General features: G+C 36.4%; 1 protein-coding gene across 1 annotated transcript in view; it reads left to right on the top strand.

Annotated features, from left to right (window-relative positions):
• Positions 1–14,046, top strand: part of MAN2A1 (mannosidase alpha class 2A member 1) — an 87,790-nt gene extending 73,744 nt beyond the window's left edge. Inside the window, exons 19-22 of the mRNA XM_072416099.1 lie at positions 2,889–3,022; positions 5,505–5,699; positions 8,493–8,597; positions 9,569–14,046. Of these exons, the coding sequence (XP_072272200.1) occupies positions 2,889–3,022; positions 5,505–5,699; positions 8,493–8,597; positions 9,569–9,721 (587 nt within the window). The 3' untranslated portion in view covers positions 9,722–14,046. The remainder of the gene's footprint in view (positions 1–2,888; positions 3,023–5,504; positions 5,700–8,492; positions 8,598–9,568) is intronic.
• Positions 14,047–15,807: the final 1,761 nt, after the last annotated feature.

The raw sequence follows: 15,807 nt of genomic DNA, 5'->3' as shown, positions 1-15,807 counted from the left end.
CGGTGGGCAGAGTTATCACGTCTGATTTTGTCTATTTTATCTCTAAAGTAGGTAGCAATGTCTTGGGCAGAGAAGGATGCTGTGGGGGGAGCAGGTGTGGGGTTTAGGAGGGAGTCAATTGTAGAGAAGAGGTAGCATGGGTTGGAAGCTTGAGAGGAAATGACTGCGGAGAAATAATTTTGTTTTGGTGACAGTGAGCTCTGTGTTAAAGCTTTGTAACATGGCTTTGTAGTCCATGAAGTCAGCACTGAGGCCAAATTTCATCAACTTGCGCTCAGCTGCACGAACAGTCTTTTGTAGCTGTTTGGTGTGATTGTTGTGCCAGGGTCGGGTGTTGGCAGGGCAGGGGTAGCGGAATGTGGCAGGAGCAACATTATCCAAAGCCAGGGAAAGAGAGTGGTTTAACATGGTGGCAGCTTCATCTGGGGAGGTGATTTTGGAGAGGGAGGGGGTTAGGGACGCAAGGCCATTTGAGAATAGGTTGTGGTCAAGGTTACGGATATCTCACTGGCATTGACTAAGTCTAGGATGTGGCAAGGGAAGGCAAGAGTTTGATAGGTTGAAGGTGATAAGGTTATGATCAGAGAGGGGAAAAGGTGAGTTGTCAAGGAGGGTGAGGTTGCAGAGTTTAGAAAATACCAGGTCTAGATTGTGTCCGGCTATGTGTGTGGGGCCATTGATGTGCTGTGTGAGTCCAAATGAGGAGGTAATGGAGAGCAGTTTGGCTGAGAAGGGAAGGTTGAGCTCATCCATTGCAACATTAAAATCGCCAAAGATGAGGGTGGGCAGGTCATGGGAGAGAATGTGTGGGAGCCAGGATGCAAAGTTATCCACAAATTGTGATACTGTGCCAGGGGGGCGGTAGACAACAGCAACAATGAGGGGTAAGGGGCCAAAGAGGCGGACAGAGTGCACTTCAAATGAGGTGAAAATGAGAGAGGGAGGGGTAGGAAGGACTCTGAATGTACAGTTAGGTGAGAGAAGGGGATCCACACCACCCCCCACTTTGTTGCCAGGTCTGGGGGTATGTGTAAAGTGCAGGCCTTCATAGGAGAGAGCAGCAGCAGAGTCAGAGGAGGAAAGCCAAGTTTCAGTGAGAGCAAGAAAGTTCAGAGACTTAGAAAGGAGAAGGTTGTGTATGGAGGTTAATTTGTTGCCAACAGATCTGGCATTCCATAGACTGCCAGAGAGAGGGGGTAAGGACTTATGGGTAGGGTGAATGGGGATGAGGTTAGGAGAAGGGAGTGTCCTGCCGAGAGTGTATGGAAGGGGGAGGCTGCATGGGGGACCAGGGTTGGGTGAAATGTCACCAGAGAGTATCAGTAGAGTAAAAAGGTGCAGGAGCACAGACGAGAGATATCAGGAGAGTGAAGGAGCAGAGAGACAATTAGTTATCAGATGGGGGAGTAGAGGGAGTATTGCCAGCAAAGAGGGAGCAGGATGAATAATACATTTTTACAGATAATTGTGAACCATATGCGTAAAATAAACAATGTGGCAAACTGAAGTCCAAGAGCAGCAGTCCAGTAATATGGTTCAGGTGAGGCTTGAAAACTTGCTGAGTTCCAGGAGTGAGGGATGATGATTCAGTCAAAAAGATGGTTTGATGAAATACCAGTTTAGAATGGTAGCAGCAGCAAAGGATGTGTTGGAGTCCAGGTGGATAAATAAGTCCAAAGGCAGAAGAGAGGAGTTGCAGAGTATAATTATATGTCCAAATCTGTTCCAATTGTGTCAATTCCCTGGATTAATTCCCATTGCACTTATAATTTGGGCACTTGAGATTTGGGCACGTGACCAGGGTCCCAACGTGACCTTGCCTGTTGTTTAAATAGAAGTGCTTTGGGCTCTGATTATGGATGGACTGATCAGAGTAACAAGGAATTTGGGATATCAGTTGAACCTGGGGAGGGGAGGGGTTGGCAGGGCAATAAATATCAATGTGCAATCAACTGGAACTAAGGGATAGTGAACAGATAAATCTATGAGGAGATTAAAGTTGGTGCAATAAATTCATTTACAATGTGAGGGTTGCAGGGGAAACAAGTGTCAAATATGTTAAATGGGGTGACGATCACAAATTTGTTTTCCCAGTTTCTGCTGTTCAGTAGTCTTTGATTAATGTGTGAAAAAGATTAAAAAGTGACCGATAATCAACAACAGCTTTTGTATAAACTAGTTCAATTAATGATTGTCTTATGTACTTCACTCTTTAATGTCAGACCTTTGCTACCAATGGTTTTATTTTTCTAAATTTACATTTATCTTTTGATTGGCAATTAATAGTGCATGAAAAAGCCCATGTCTGAGAATATAATTAGATGGGAAAAATATGATCACAGTTCATACTGCACCTATTGTTCATTTCATAAATGAACTTGATTGGGCCACTGTCACCACTCTTTACAATAAATAAGGACTGCCTATGATTAGCCTTCACACATAACAAGTACGAAAATGGCACAAAAGGGAAAGAACTTGCCCGGTTTAGTTTTTTTTTTTTTTTAAATTGTTTTCCAGATAAGAGGATGTTATACCTTTTCTAGGTGGTGGATTATAACCTTATAGTGAAATAGAAAACACATAATCTTGGTCTTGTGGATAGATGGCGGAATTAGTGATATTTTCCACTTACTACCTAAAACTAATAGTTTTTGGCACCATAAAATCTAGCCTAGTCCTAGACATTACTGGAGAGACAGAATATTTTGTGTTTTCTTCTGAGATGCTTGCTGTTTCCCTTTTATTGTTTTATTTTGAGCTTCACAATACATATTAGGCCTGACATCCCTGTCTGTTTTATAGGAAGAAAGAAAGGAACTTAATGTTAAGCTGTAATTTTTCCAGACATTTGATTGTGTAAACCATTGCCTCATTTTACTCCTAAGGTCAGCTGGAAGTGTTCATGGACCGTCGACTGATGCAGGATGATAATCGTGGTCTTGGGCAAGGTGTTCAAGATAACAAAATCACATTTAATTTATTCAGACTTCTTTTAGAGCAAAGGACTGGGATGCAGGAGGTATGCAATGTATTTGCCTTGCATGTACTTAGTAACAAAGAGTGCAGTAGCAGTTGCAATAGAAAGCACATACACTTTACTATCCATCTGGTAACATGCTCATGCCCAGTTACCTTCTGTGATTTAATTGAGCAACATTTACCGAATGAATGTGGGCTCCACCAAATTAAAAATGTGTTCCTGTCTGAATTTCACATTTCCCCCTGGTACAAACCATTAATCTTACCATGACCAAATGTATTTCACAACTTGCATTTATCCGCAAGTTGACTTCTCCCACAATCCCAGGTTCACTTTTCTATTTTGATTTTATATATCACTGGCACAACATAGACATTAAATTGTTTCCAAACGCTATTGCTTTCCAAACCTGCACTATAAAATGGAAGCGTGCACCAAGCAACAAATCTGGATGTCTGCATATAAGCTATTTTCTACTGCATCATTGCAAAAAGTTGAGCAATGCAGAGTTTATGAGTAAGTTATTTAGTTCAAATCCTAGTGCAGGTAAATACATCTTAATGATGTTCAAACAACACTATAAAACTAGAAATAATTTTTTAGTGCAGGGCTGTTGGTGTACTAGAGAAGAAACATATTAAAGTGAACCTGGCACGAGTATAAGGTTGTAAAACTCACATGTTCCTTAACAGATTAGATGTTAAAAGGTACGCTAAAGTCCTCTGTATAGCTGGAATATTTACATTCCCAGATTCAAGACTTTTTTTTTTTTTTTTTTTGGCGTTTCCATCTCTACATAGGCCACTGAGATGCCCACTGAATTAAGAGATATTGGAGGATAGGGTAAGGCTGCAACCTGTGGATTTTTCTGAAAATGCACACAGGTATGCATTGATGCAATTGTCTGCCCTAGACATCCTTGCAGATCCATGAATTTTCAGTTACCTTGCTATCACTACTTATTTGAATGGAAGTTCGTGCATAACGTGAATGATGAAAGAGGATGTCGACACATTGCTGACCCAGCAATGCTTACAGTTGCACTGATGTCTATCCAAATTGGAGGAAGAGTGCCAACTTGAAGATCTCAGATCATCAAGTGCAGTCTTACAACATTGTTAGATTTATACATTTACAGTTGTGTTCAGAATAATAGCAGTCCAAAATCTCTAATGTTATCAGTCAATGTATTTTTATAAATTATTTTTCTACTTGACAAGTAATTAACTAGAATGTTTAGTAGAGTAATAGAAAAACCAGACCCAACAGTCATGACATGCATGCTGCTAATTCTTTGTAAGTGAATTGTTAATTTAAAGGGATTATTCAAAATAGTAGTAGTAGTAAGTCTTTCATTCTGTGAAGAAAATGGTGTGATTTACGGACCTTCTATAGACAGCAAATGCTGTCTGCTATAGTAGAATGGGTCATTCCAGACATTGTTCAGAAGAAGCAATAAAGAATTGCAGAAATTGCTAAAATTATCTATAATGACAACAAAAACCTGATAGGCATGGAAGAAAATAGAAAACTACAATTTGAATAGATAGAAGAAAGGCTAAAGCTGCGTACACACTTGCAATTTTTGTCGTTGGAAAGGATCTTTTACGATCCTTTCCAACAACAAGGGACTGCACGATGCATGAACGGTGCTGTACATACAGCACCGTTCATGCTCTATGGCGAGGGGAGGGGGAGAGCGATGGAGCGGCACCCTGCTGCGCGCTCTCCCCCTTCCCTTTCATTAGGATCGGTCGTCGTCCATCGTCCGTGGATCCGGCAGGTCGGTCGTTCGGACGATGGACGACACCGACTGTACACACGGCAGATTTTCGCCCGATATTTGGCCGATGCCGATTATCGGGCGATAAAAATTTGCCGTGTGTACGTAGCTTTAGACTCAGCCAATGACCGGGTCAATAAAGATCAAAGAAGGTCTAAAGAGACCTGTGAGTGCTTTTACAATTAGAAGATTGTAAAGCCAAGCTATCGGCAAGAAGCCTGACAAAGTCCCAATGTTGATAAAAAGATGTGCTGAGGGTCAGTTTGTCAAATATCACATTGAATGGTCTGAAGAGAAATGGTGCAACCTTTTGTGGAATGATGAAAGCAAAATTGTCACACATTGTCACCCCCCCCCCCATTTTCTTCACTTTTTGTAAAGGAATATAACAAATTTGAATCCATGTGCAGTGTTCCCAATGCATGTATAGAAATCAAAGTTATTATAGGAATTTTGAGCTTTATTGACTTTATTTTAAATACACTGCTATTACTCTGACTACAACTGTATGTTAGTGCAGCTTATTACATTTGTTCTTTTCTACCAGCTTTTTCTTCACTGCAAGGGTCAACCTTTAATGGAATTTAATCAGGAGCTCTTGTATAAATAGGTTTGGTATCACATTTTCCCACCACTTCCCACTACCACTTTTTCTAAAGCAGATATATTTATGAGACAGATCACTTTTGTTCCTGTGTAAACGTGTTACAAACATAACTTTTTTTTTTCTTTGTAAAGTATGAAGACAGAAGAGCTGTCAGTTACCCATCACTTTTAAGTCATATAACATCGACCATCCTAAACCAACCAGTAATCTCAATGGCTGCAACAGTAGACACTGGTGCTCCTTCACTACTAGATGCCTTCTCTCCTCTCGCATCTTCAATGCCTTGTGATGTTCACTTAGTTAATTTGCGAACGATTCAAGCTAAGGTATGTCCCAAATCCTACAAGACAATTTATATTCTGTTTGATGTTCTAAAACATAAATACCAAACACACTCATATTAAACACTGCTCTTCTCAGCCATTTTTTCATATTGTGCATGCTGTTAAATAGGCATTTTAGCCATGAAAATTACTTAACTTTTAAACCTAACTTTTTAGTTTTTTTGTAGTTATATAGTGCCAGAATATGATGCAGCTCATCAAGTTAGAAATAACTATAAATCACATTTTTTAGACAGAAGTAGTCAAATAGCTGCTGTTTCCTTCCATCACCCTAACCTTGACAGTCTAGTCATCTTTGTAATGTCAGGTCATTGTCCTAAATAAAGTGAATGCATTCCTTCTATAGTGGTTGGACCTGTCTGAGCAAAGGCAGGCTCTGGTCTGTTTTGACAATATATCTGCAATAATGAGATACATCTGGAGGTTTTCTTGGGCCAGGAATTTTGGAGAGAGAGATTGTCATGCAGCTCTTTCAAAGTGAATTAATCTTATCAAACCTCTAACATCATCTAGAAAGAGATCCAGGTTAACACATACTTATCCTATCAGACAAGCAGTATTCAATGGGAAGCATTAAAGCAAAACTAAACTCTAAAAATAATGAAATGGAGACCAGGCAAATCCATTTTTGCAGAAAGAACAGACTATGTCCCTTCTGAAATAAAATAAACATTCTTTACCTGAAAGCACCATCTTCATCCTCCCCTCTTCCGGTTGTCTGATCTTCTTGACTACCAGGCTGGGATGACATGATGAAATTTTGTGTTATGGTATGATACCCAGGGTACTTAGCAAAGAGGATTGCAAACAGGCAGCCTGTTTTATTGCAAAGTGGACAGACAATAAAAATCCTGTCTGCTTGCAGTTTTTGATTGCAGAACTATAGTTACATTTAACTGCCTCAAGAATCCTGTACATTCTCTTAAAGCCTCAGGAATTCTTTTCTTTGACTAGTAAAACCTGCTTTCCCTACAGTTCAACTGAAGTATCTTTAAACTGAATGACATATTTTCTTAACCACTAGTTTTGAAAGGGTATGAACTATTAAATATCCTGTTGAAATGCTTTGTTTTTACATATTTGATTTATGTAAGAAAAATATGCTACTAGAAATCTCCTCAACTGATCATTTCCTGACCTCTGGCTTTGCTGTGTTCTTATCCGTTACATTGCTCCTAGTTCTCCTTGAGCACTGCAGACTTCTACTCTTCATAATATACAGGTAGTCCCCAGGTTACATACACAATAGGGACTATAGGTTTGTTCTTAAGTAGAATGTGTGTAAGTTGGAACAGGAACATTGTTTTATTAGATGCAATTAGGAAAGATGTCAATCTCAACATATTATTAGGCAGCATGATGTCAGTTACTGGATAAAATCCTCACAGTGAGTTAATCACAAACAAAGCAAAAAAAAAAAGCAGAAAAACAAACTCTATGGAGCCTAGACATTTAATAACTTCTGGAGCAAGTTGTGCTTTGATTTGCAAAAAGAAACATCTACAGAATTTGTCTTGGTCATTAGAGAGTTACAGAAAAGCATAAGATTTCTTCTGTAAGTCATGCGAACAAGCTGCCCCTCCCCCATCAAGCCTCCATCCTTCATGCGAGCAAGCAGGGAAGTCCTGTTCATATCTAGGAGTCGTCCGTATGTCGGAGACTCGGGGACTACTTGTAGAAGAGATGATGGTGTTTGTTTCCCCTAGGCAACAGTACTACTTCTCTATACAGTACATTGAGTTGGCACTGTCAACTTTGACAGAAATTGACATACTGGTAAAGAGAGTCTTAAAAAACAAAAAATATTGCAGCCATCATATTAGAGTTATATTTACTGGACTTGTAATGCATTTTTGTTCTTGGGTTTACATACACTATAAGCTATTAGAAAAATGTATTTTTAGACCGGATTATCCTGCATCTCAGTTCATCTTTTTTGGCCAAAGCATTTCTCCCGTAATTCAAGAAGCTGTTCTTTATAGCACAAACCAAAATGATTTGAGCTCTCACAGTCTGAATAAAAAACTGTTGTGTTTCTCCCTCCTGAAAGTTATGTTCTCTAATGCTGCCATTAGAAAGTAAAGTTGATTACATGCACTAGTTATTTGTTACTCGAAATAACAATTTGTGAAAAACTAACAACCTCTCTTTAATTTTTGTCCCCGCAGTTGGACACACAGTGCTCCTACTCCCCTTTCCATAGAATCAAGCTGGCTGATTGACAGAAAGCCAAGAAGCCTTTCTGTACATAAATTGTTACTGAACTGTCACCAATGATTGCTTTGGGTGACAATAATTTTAATTATCAGTTAGCTTTAGTCCTAAAAGGTAACTCAGGCAATTTTCCAGGATGGCAGACTTTTCTGAATTCTGACCTGTATATTGCTTTAGACTTCCAGAAATTGTATCTTCAACCCCTGGTCTAAATTCTTGGAAGGCCAACTGCAACAAGTTTGCTAGATATATTTTTGGAGGATTAGACAGACTTTTACTCTAAACAGCAGCATAATTAAGAAGGGGTTAGGTTTCATTTAGTTACAATGCAACTGTATAGCAGCTAAAGGAAGAGCTTTGACTCAAGCTGTAAGCTTGTATTAATTTTGTTTCCATGCTGTGCAACAGAATTAAAAATTGTCCCCTGGAGTTATTTAGTTTGCTAAAAATGTCATATTCAACATGATATTTGTTATGTTTTCAATAGAAATAAAATGAAGGCAACTATTTTTGTAAAAATATTTTGTCTAAACTGACTAATGTCTTTATTCTTGCATTCAGGTGGGGCCATCAGAAGAGGCAGCACTAATTCTGCATAGGAAAGGATTTGATTGCATGTTTGCAAATAAAGACCTTGGGCTCTTCTGCTCTACATCTCAGGGAAAGGTATTTCACTTTATAGAAGATTACTGTGCTCACTTTTATTGTGTATGTAGCAAATCTTTTATTAATTCAGCTTTTGTGGAGCCTGCCAAGAGATACTACTTGTAGCTGAGCTACAACTGGTAAACCTAAATTTTCTTGAATACCTACTCAATTATATAATAAAATTATATCCTATGACTTGGTTCTGAAGCAGAGCCATCTTTAGAGACCACATAATACTTATTGTGGCCATGTAGATAGCCACTATTGAAGTGTGTATACATTTTTGGGCATAATAAAAAAAATAGAAAGATACAGCACTGCAAAGCATTAGTGATAAAAAGTAGTGCTAGTGTTATCCCAAATGTTTGTATGAAGCCTTAGAGGACTGGAAAGTCCTATACCGCAAACACTTCTAAATAATGATTGTCATTATTTATTCACAGCCTTTTATACTACTAGGTTGTCTCCATTAGTTGTGTTCTGTTTCTACAGTATTCATTAATTTGTTTCCCTATGAATGAAAACAGCACTGAACATTATCACTGGCTGTATTCTTCAGAGAGTAGGACCACTCCTGTCTCCTACAGCCAATAAAAAAACTAATAAAGTGCAGACCATTTTATTGTCTGGTGGTTTAATGGGCAAATATGTCCCCTAATAACCACCAGCAAATGAAAAGTTTCACTGTTTGTTTACAATGACAGCAGACCGTTTGCCAGCAATAAGTAGCATTTTGTACAATGTGGGCAGCAGCTGCCCACAGTATACATTAAAGTTAGTTTGCATGGTTCTAATGTTTGCTACTGTCAGGAGACCAAATGTTAGATGTTCAGTCTGAATCTGAACAGCAAAACTAACTAAACATCTATTTTCTTCTGATCTCAAATGTTACTTTTAAGAGGAAATATAAATGTTAAAGATTGTGCGTTTTAATTAGTGAAGGCCATGTAGAGAGCTGACTGCTTTTCTTTGTTTTTTGTTTTTTTTAGATTTCGGTGTATGACATTTTCAGTGGATTTAAAGTTGAGAGTTTCAAATCATCAACCTTATCTTTAATGCATACGGCTCCAGATTCTAGAAACTTAAGTACAGTCACCATGAGCCCCATGGACATTAGCACATTCCGAGTAAAACTAAGATGAATTTTGCTTTAGGCAACAACCTTATCTCCTATGTTTTACATGCAATAAAAGAGCACATTGCTATACCAGCTTCTGGACACTGTGAGGATTTGCTTTCAACATTTTCTGTTGATGACACCTCCAAGAAAAGCCATGCATTAGCCACCTTCACCTAGTATATGAAGTATATATTTTGGACTTTTCTTTTGGAGAACCGAAACTTCTTTTTTGGTTTCTTTTTTTTTTTCCTATTTTCTCTAAATTCTAAAGTCAAGTGTTCAGATGTTAAAAAATACTCTTTACAAAATATATTATGTCAGGTAAATTAAACACACTTAAAGGAAGTGGACAAATAATTATCAATTTGATTTCACCAAATTGATATTTAATAATGTGATGCAGAGAACATGTGCTAAAACACTGAAAGCTGGCTGAAGAAAATTAAAGCAAATATTATCAAAGTTACCAATCAGTTTGTTGCCAACAGCTGTTTAGTATAGTAGCATATGCCAAGCAATCTATTTAGATTATGGCAAAACCATTATGTCCCCTCATTCTTTACTAAATTCTGTGTAAGATTATTTTCTTTCGTTAATCCTTCCGACATTCCACTCACCATTGCTTTGTCACTGCCTCTGTTGAGATTGTATGTTCATAACACAGGTTAAGCTATTACCAATATGACCAGAAGTCAATGTGCACTGTTAAGTAGGCTGAACCTTAATTCAAAAAGGATTGGACCTCCCAAATGTTGGGAGACTAATGTAGTATAACTGACGACCCAAACTGTATCAAAACTGCTTAAAGGTATGTCAGATGGGCAATTTCACATATTTTACACACGGGGGACATATATTCATTCTATCACACAGCATGTCAATGCCAAACCAAAGCAGTGAGACAGATTTATTATAACTGGACAACTTACCTCATATATTCCTCCTTCTGCTGCTCTGAGATAGCATTGAAACAAAACAAAACCTACTTTTGGCCTACTCTTTAGGTGTAAATCTTTCCTGTCTCTAGTGATAATTCTACGGACTTTGCAGGCAGCTTTGATTTACATCTAATTTTTTATCAATTTGCTTGAAAATGCAGCTCTTTATTTTGTAATAAAATATTAATAAAACTCATCAGCTCAGGGCCGAATTGATGCAATTAATCAAGGGGAATAAATACAGTATATTTGTTTTAATTTGCCTATCTAACATTTAAAAAAATACTCTGCAAGGTGTTTGCAAGGTGTTTTTAAGAAAGTCACAGTTAAAATCGAACTCTAAGATTTAAAATTGTATTTCCCTTTTTTGTTCAGGTTGTCCAACTTTAGTCCTTAAAGGTCACATACTGGTCAGGATTTTCATATAAATAGTCATTTTCTGACTCTGTAAACCACATAGTAATAAATGTATTGCTCTAAAGTACTAAAATATGTGTAGATCCTCGCCATTTAGAACTGCATTTGGGCAGCCTCAGCTGCATAGAGAAAATGCTGTAATACCAGGATTCAGTTTTAGTAGTTAAGTATAAAGTCGTTGAAAATAAATCTGTAACTGTAGCAAATGATCCATAAATGGAAAAGAACAAATAGATTATTGGTATAAGCTAGGTATAATGCTCTAATTGTGTGCAGTTGATATTGTTACAATATGCTACAAGAGTAGCTTACACCACACCAAGCCATGTGCTTCATTTGTTTAGCTATCAATGGCTTGTGATGTAGTGTTAGTGCTGTTGGAACTGCTTAAAAAAAAGCCTTATAACAGTTTTACCATCCTCATACAGCCTCAAGAGAGATCAAACATAAATAAGGGCAATTCTGGAGTGGTAAATCTGCATAATTTAAACAAGTGGAGATTACAATCCTCTGTCCCAGTTCTCTTTTAAGTGATGCACAGATATTCAAAAATGTTACTAATTTGATTTATTAGGAGAGAACGAAATTACATTTTGGATTAAATATTTTGCTTTGCCGGGGTGCCAGTAATCAAGAAAACTTATAGAAGAAGGCTATTTTATTGGAAGAAGGTTTAACTAAAAATAAGAAAAGTTGTACATTAAACATTTGAGAAGATAAATTAGGTTTGATTTTGAAGATTTATCCTTTTTAAGAACCTATGTGCAATTTTTACATTTTCATTTTTTTTCCTTGATTTTTGTTCAGTAATGAATTGTATTGCCTAAAATTTTGGGATGTGTGCAATTTTCACCATTTCTTTTCAACATGGAGGTGATTTAGATATTCAGCAGATATCCAGATAAGGATTAATGTTATTTGATTCCTAAATAACCATATCAAAAACAATGTGCCTTATTTTTTTTATATTTCTTACAATCTTAAAAACAATTGTGTTTTGAGGTGTTGGTTTCTTTTTTTTCTTTTTTTTCTTTTTTTTTCTAGTCTGCAACCATGACTCTAGGCTTAATGTGTGCTTTGTGTTACCATGAACTGAATGGACATGCCTACCATTTTACATCACTGCTTTAACTAAATATTTATACATTATGTACATTTCCTATCGCCACGGAATACTACTTTTCTTATCCAACAGTTGCCATAAGTTAATCTGTGCTAAAGTTGTAGGCCTCTCTTTACTCTCATGCTGCTCTGACTTACAGATTCCTTCAAGCCTTAACAGCAACTCACGATGCTGTATTGTTCTATTTATTACAGAGAGGTCCCCCATGTTTAATTGTGGGGATCCCATAGGAACTTAGGTCATACTGGATTTTTGTTTCCTCCCCAAATGGCCAGACCTAGTTTGTACACAGGTTTTTGCAATATTTGTCAAAATGTTCCACAAATACTAAATGTTATTTTTTTCCAAGGTATTTCCTATTACTTAAGACAAGTGACAACATAAATATCTTCTGATAATCATTTAATCCATTTGATTTGTTGTAGTACCATATGATTTATACCAAAAGCATAATTGGGAGGGGGGGGATTTTCCATTTATTTTGCTAAAGATACCAGATGTTTTACGTTTACTTGGATATTTTGGCTTTTTGTTTCAGATTTGCTGTCCAACAGTTAAAACTTGTTTTTCTAAGCTGAGTGCTTCCTTTGAAAATTAACAAAGTTGTGTAAACAACCAACTTTTAAAAGCGGAACTAACCTCACCTCTCCTCGCGCCACAACTGGTGCTAGCCCCCTCACAGTGGTATTCTTTTTCTGGGTTCAGGTCTTAGGTTATACTGGCATGGCCAAATAAGATAGCCGAACATGAGCGCAGGAGTTTGTTCCTGGCATCTTAAAATTAGCATGTGCACAGCTCTGAAAACAAGGCAGGTAAGTTTGTTTTACTGCAGATAGGATGTAGCACATGCCTTCTGCAATAAAGATCTGCTTGCTCACAATTTTTTGTACTTGAAGTATATTTCCTCTTTAACCAGACCCTGAAATCACTTTTATTTATCAGCTCCCCATCTATCAGGCCTTTAGTCTAGTAGCTGGTAAAATGCAAATTTTGAAGGCAGATCTGAGAAATATAATGCCCCATCTTGTTCATAGAGATGCATATATTTATGCATTTGCAATCAATTCTTGGTCACTTTGGTGCTGTAGATTTCCCAGAAGGCTGTGGGAAACCACTGACTGCAACAAGTAGCCCAGACTACCATAGTACAAGTGGATTTGATAAAAGAAAGTGCTGTTTTTCCAGTAAATGCTGCTGCTTTGATTACCATTACATGTTACCATTTTCTGATTTGGGGTTTTGGTGACAGAGAAAGTCAGATTTTTGTGGAAAGGGCCGCTTAAATGTTGGGTGACGGTGAAAAGTGTAAAAGTATGAGATTGTTTTGTATGAAATAAAAAAATGGGAAGAATACATTGCTCATGTCATAAGAAAGATGACTATTACCAGGACAGTTCGCCCAAAATATCTGGCTTGAAGGTTATTTGTGAGGATGTTTGTCAATCTTGCTGCAAATTTCTATGTATGAGATAAAAAAAAAATCAAACAAGGACAGGGAACACCTTTTTAATTGTTAGGTGTTGAGAGACATGACGTGTTTTGGATAAACAGACTTGTATTGAAATGGATGAGGACTCCAGTATCACTGGAAATTGTTCTCGCTCTTTCAAATCACTAAGTAGATGTTTTTTTCTGTTTTACTACTTTGGTCCTTTTCAAGGGAATGCCACATGAATTCTACATGCCATAAAATGCAAGTATTAAAAATATTGTGAATGTTCTTTTTCTTAATTGATCACTTTTTTTGCTGTATTGTCTGATTGTATATTTTCTGTCTCCAAATTTCTTGAAACTGATTAAAGCTTTTGATAATTTCTCTAATGTTTTTACAAATGGAAGTGTAAAATATTAAAATTATCTTTAATAAAAGCTTGTCCTGATTTATTGACTGCATTAGATTTAGAGATGAATTTACTGATTTCTGTTATGTAATTACAGTTAAATATGATTATTTTACAACCACATTGCTGACACGTAAGGGAAATATATGGCAGTTTGTAGTTTGTTTTTTTTTACTAAAAAATATTTTGTTTGGACAAAATACATTTTTTTTAAATCTTCATCAATACTATTTGATATTTTCTAACTTTGTTGGATGGTGTTCTACAGACTATTATCCAATATTTTTTTTCTTCCTTCCATTTTTCTTACTGTTTTCGCTTATATTAAACAGATTCATTACTAGCCACAACCTATAATGATTTCATACCCAGAAAAAAACCTTTACTAATAATAAACTAATAATATTTCCTTTTTTTAATTTATCTTAAATTGCTGTTTCATGTCTAAACTATTAAAACACATAGAAAGGTATGAAGGGATCATTGGGTATGTGTTTGATATTGAAGTGCACCAAAATAAAATGAGTCCACGCAGCAACTTGCTTTTACCTATCATTTGCACCAAATGTTTTAAACAATGATACTATTAAAGACGAAATTTAGTTGTGATTAAAAAAAAGGTAAATGTTTGTGCAACTGGTTCTATTTCCTGAATGTGCAACAATACCTTTGCAATAAATGTTGCAAATTCTTTTATAACACAAGATCAATTTCCTCTATGTAGATATGGTGGGTTCACTGCAGTGTGACACATGGCTGCTATGTTCAAGTATCCCCAGGAACAATATGCTGTGTGAGACAGGTTTTATATCCTGCTATAGGCTTTAATCCTTACAGTTTAACCTCACCATACTTGAAGAAGGGCATAGTAATGTTTAGCTATGTTTTTAAGACCCCCCATATAATTCTAAAAGGTGAATACAGAAGAAAGGACCCACTGCTGTTATTAATTGAGATGTTTTTTGTATGGAATTCGGAGACTGTGCACTAACTAATATCTTGGAGGAGCAGCATTAAAGAGGTGACTCTTTATTCATTTTCATGTTGAACTAAAACTAAACTAAAAAACAATAAATATGAACTTTAAAACCTTTATTTTGTATTTATTTTGTTATCCAATTATACTAAAAAAAATATGAAATGGCTGGAATGAAGTCACCTTTATCCTTTATGACAAAATCAAAATTTTTAATTCCTTACAGGACATTCCAGTTTGTCCATGGAATGTGCTCTTTATATAAGGAAAGGAAATGATTCCCTGCCCATTCATGCCAATTTGTTTTCTTTATCTTGTCAATAAATTGCACTTACTATGAATAGGAGCAGTCAAGCTTTATGAAGAAAATATGCTTGTGGATCAATATTTGTTTATGCATTTCTTTTTAAATACTAATCTGTGTCTCGCTGTGTTACAAAACACTTAACAAAAGCTTGAATTTGTTCTGCAATGTTAATATTTTGTTGAGGCATACATTTATGAATGTGTTATTTCAGTAAAACTCCCAACTGTTTTAATTTTTTTTGTAAGGTTAGTTCTTTGTTTAGATACACCAAGGTACTCCACGCTGAAAGAATAATCCGCAAAAACATAAAAAGTCACAGTGTTTGTCTAAAATAAGGAGCAGTATTTCCATGAATAGAATTCAAATGTACACCTTAAATATTGAGCCAAGGAAAACAAGTTCATATATTTTACATCCAAAAGATACAGCAAAACAGAAATAATTATTAGTCATGGGAATATATTTATATAGATATAAACATATGCATACATATGTAATTCAAAATC

This window comes from Pyxicephalus adspersus, chromosome 6, assembly GCF_032062135.1.
Source record: "Pyxicephalus adspersus chromosome 6, UCB_Pads_2.0, whole genome shotgun sequence".
Classification (NCBI taxonomy): domain Eukaryota; kingdom Metazoa; phylum Chordata; class Amphibia; order Anura; family Pyxicephalidae; genus Pyxicephalus; species Pyxicephalus adspersus.
Note: the sequence above shows the minus strand (reverse complement) of the source record. Positions and strands in the feature narration are given on the sequence as shown.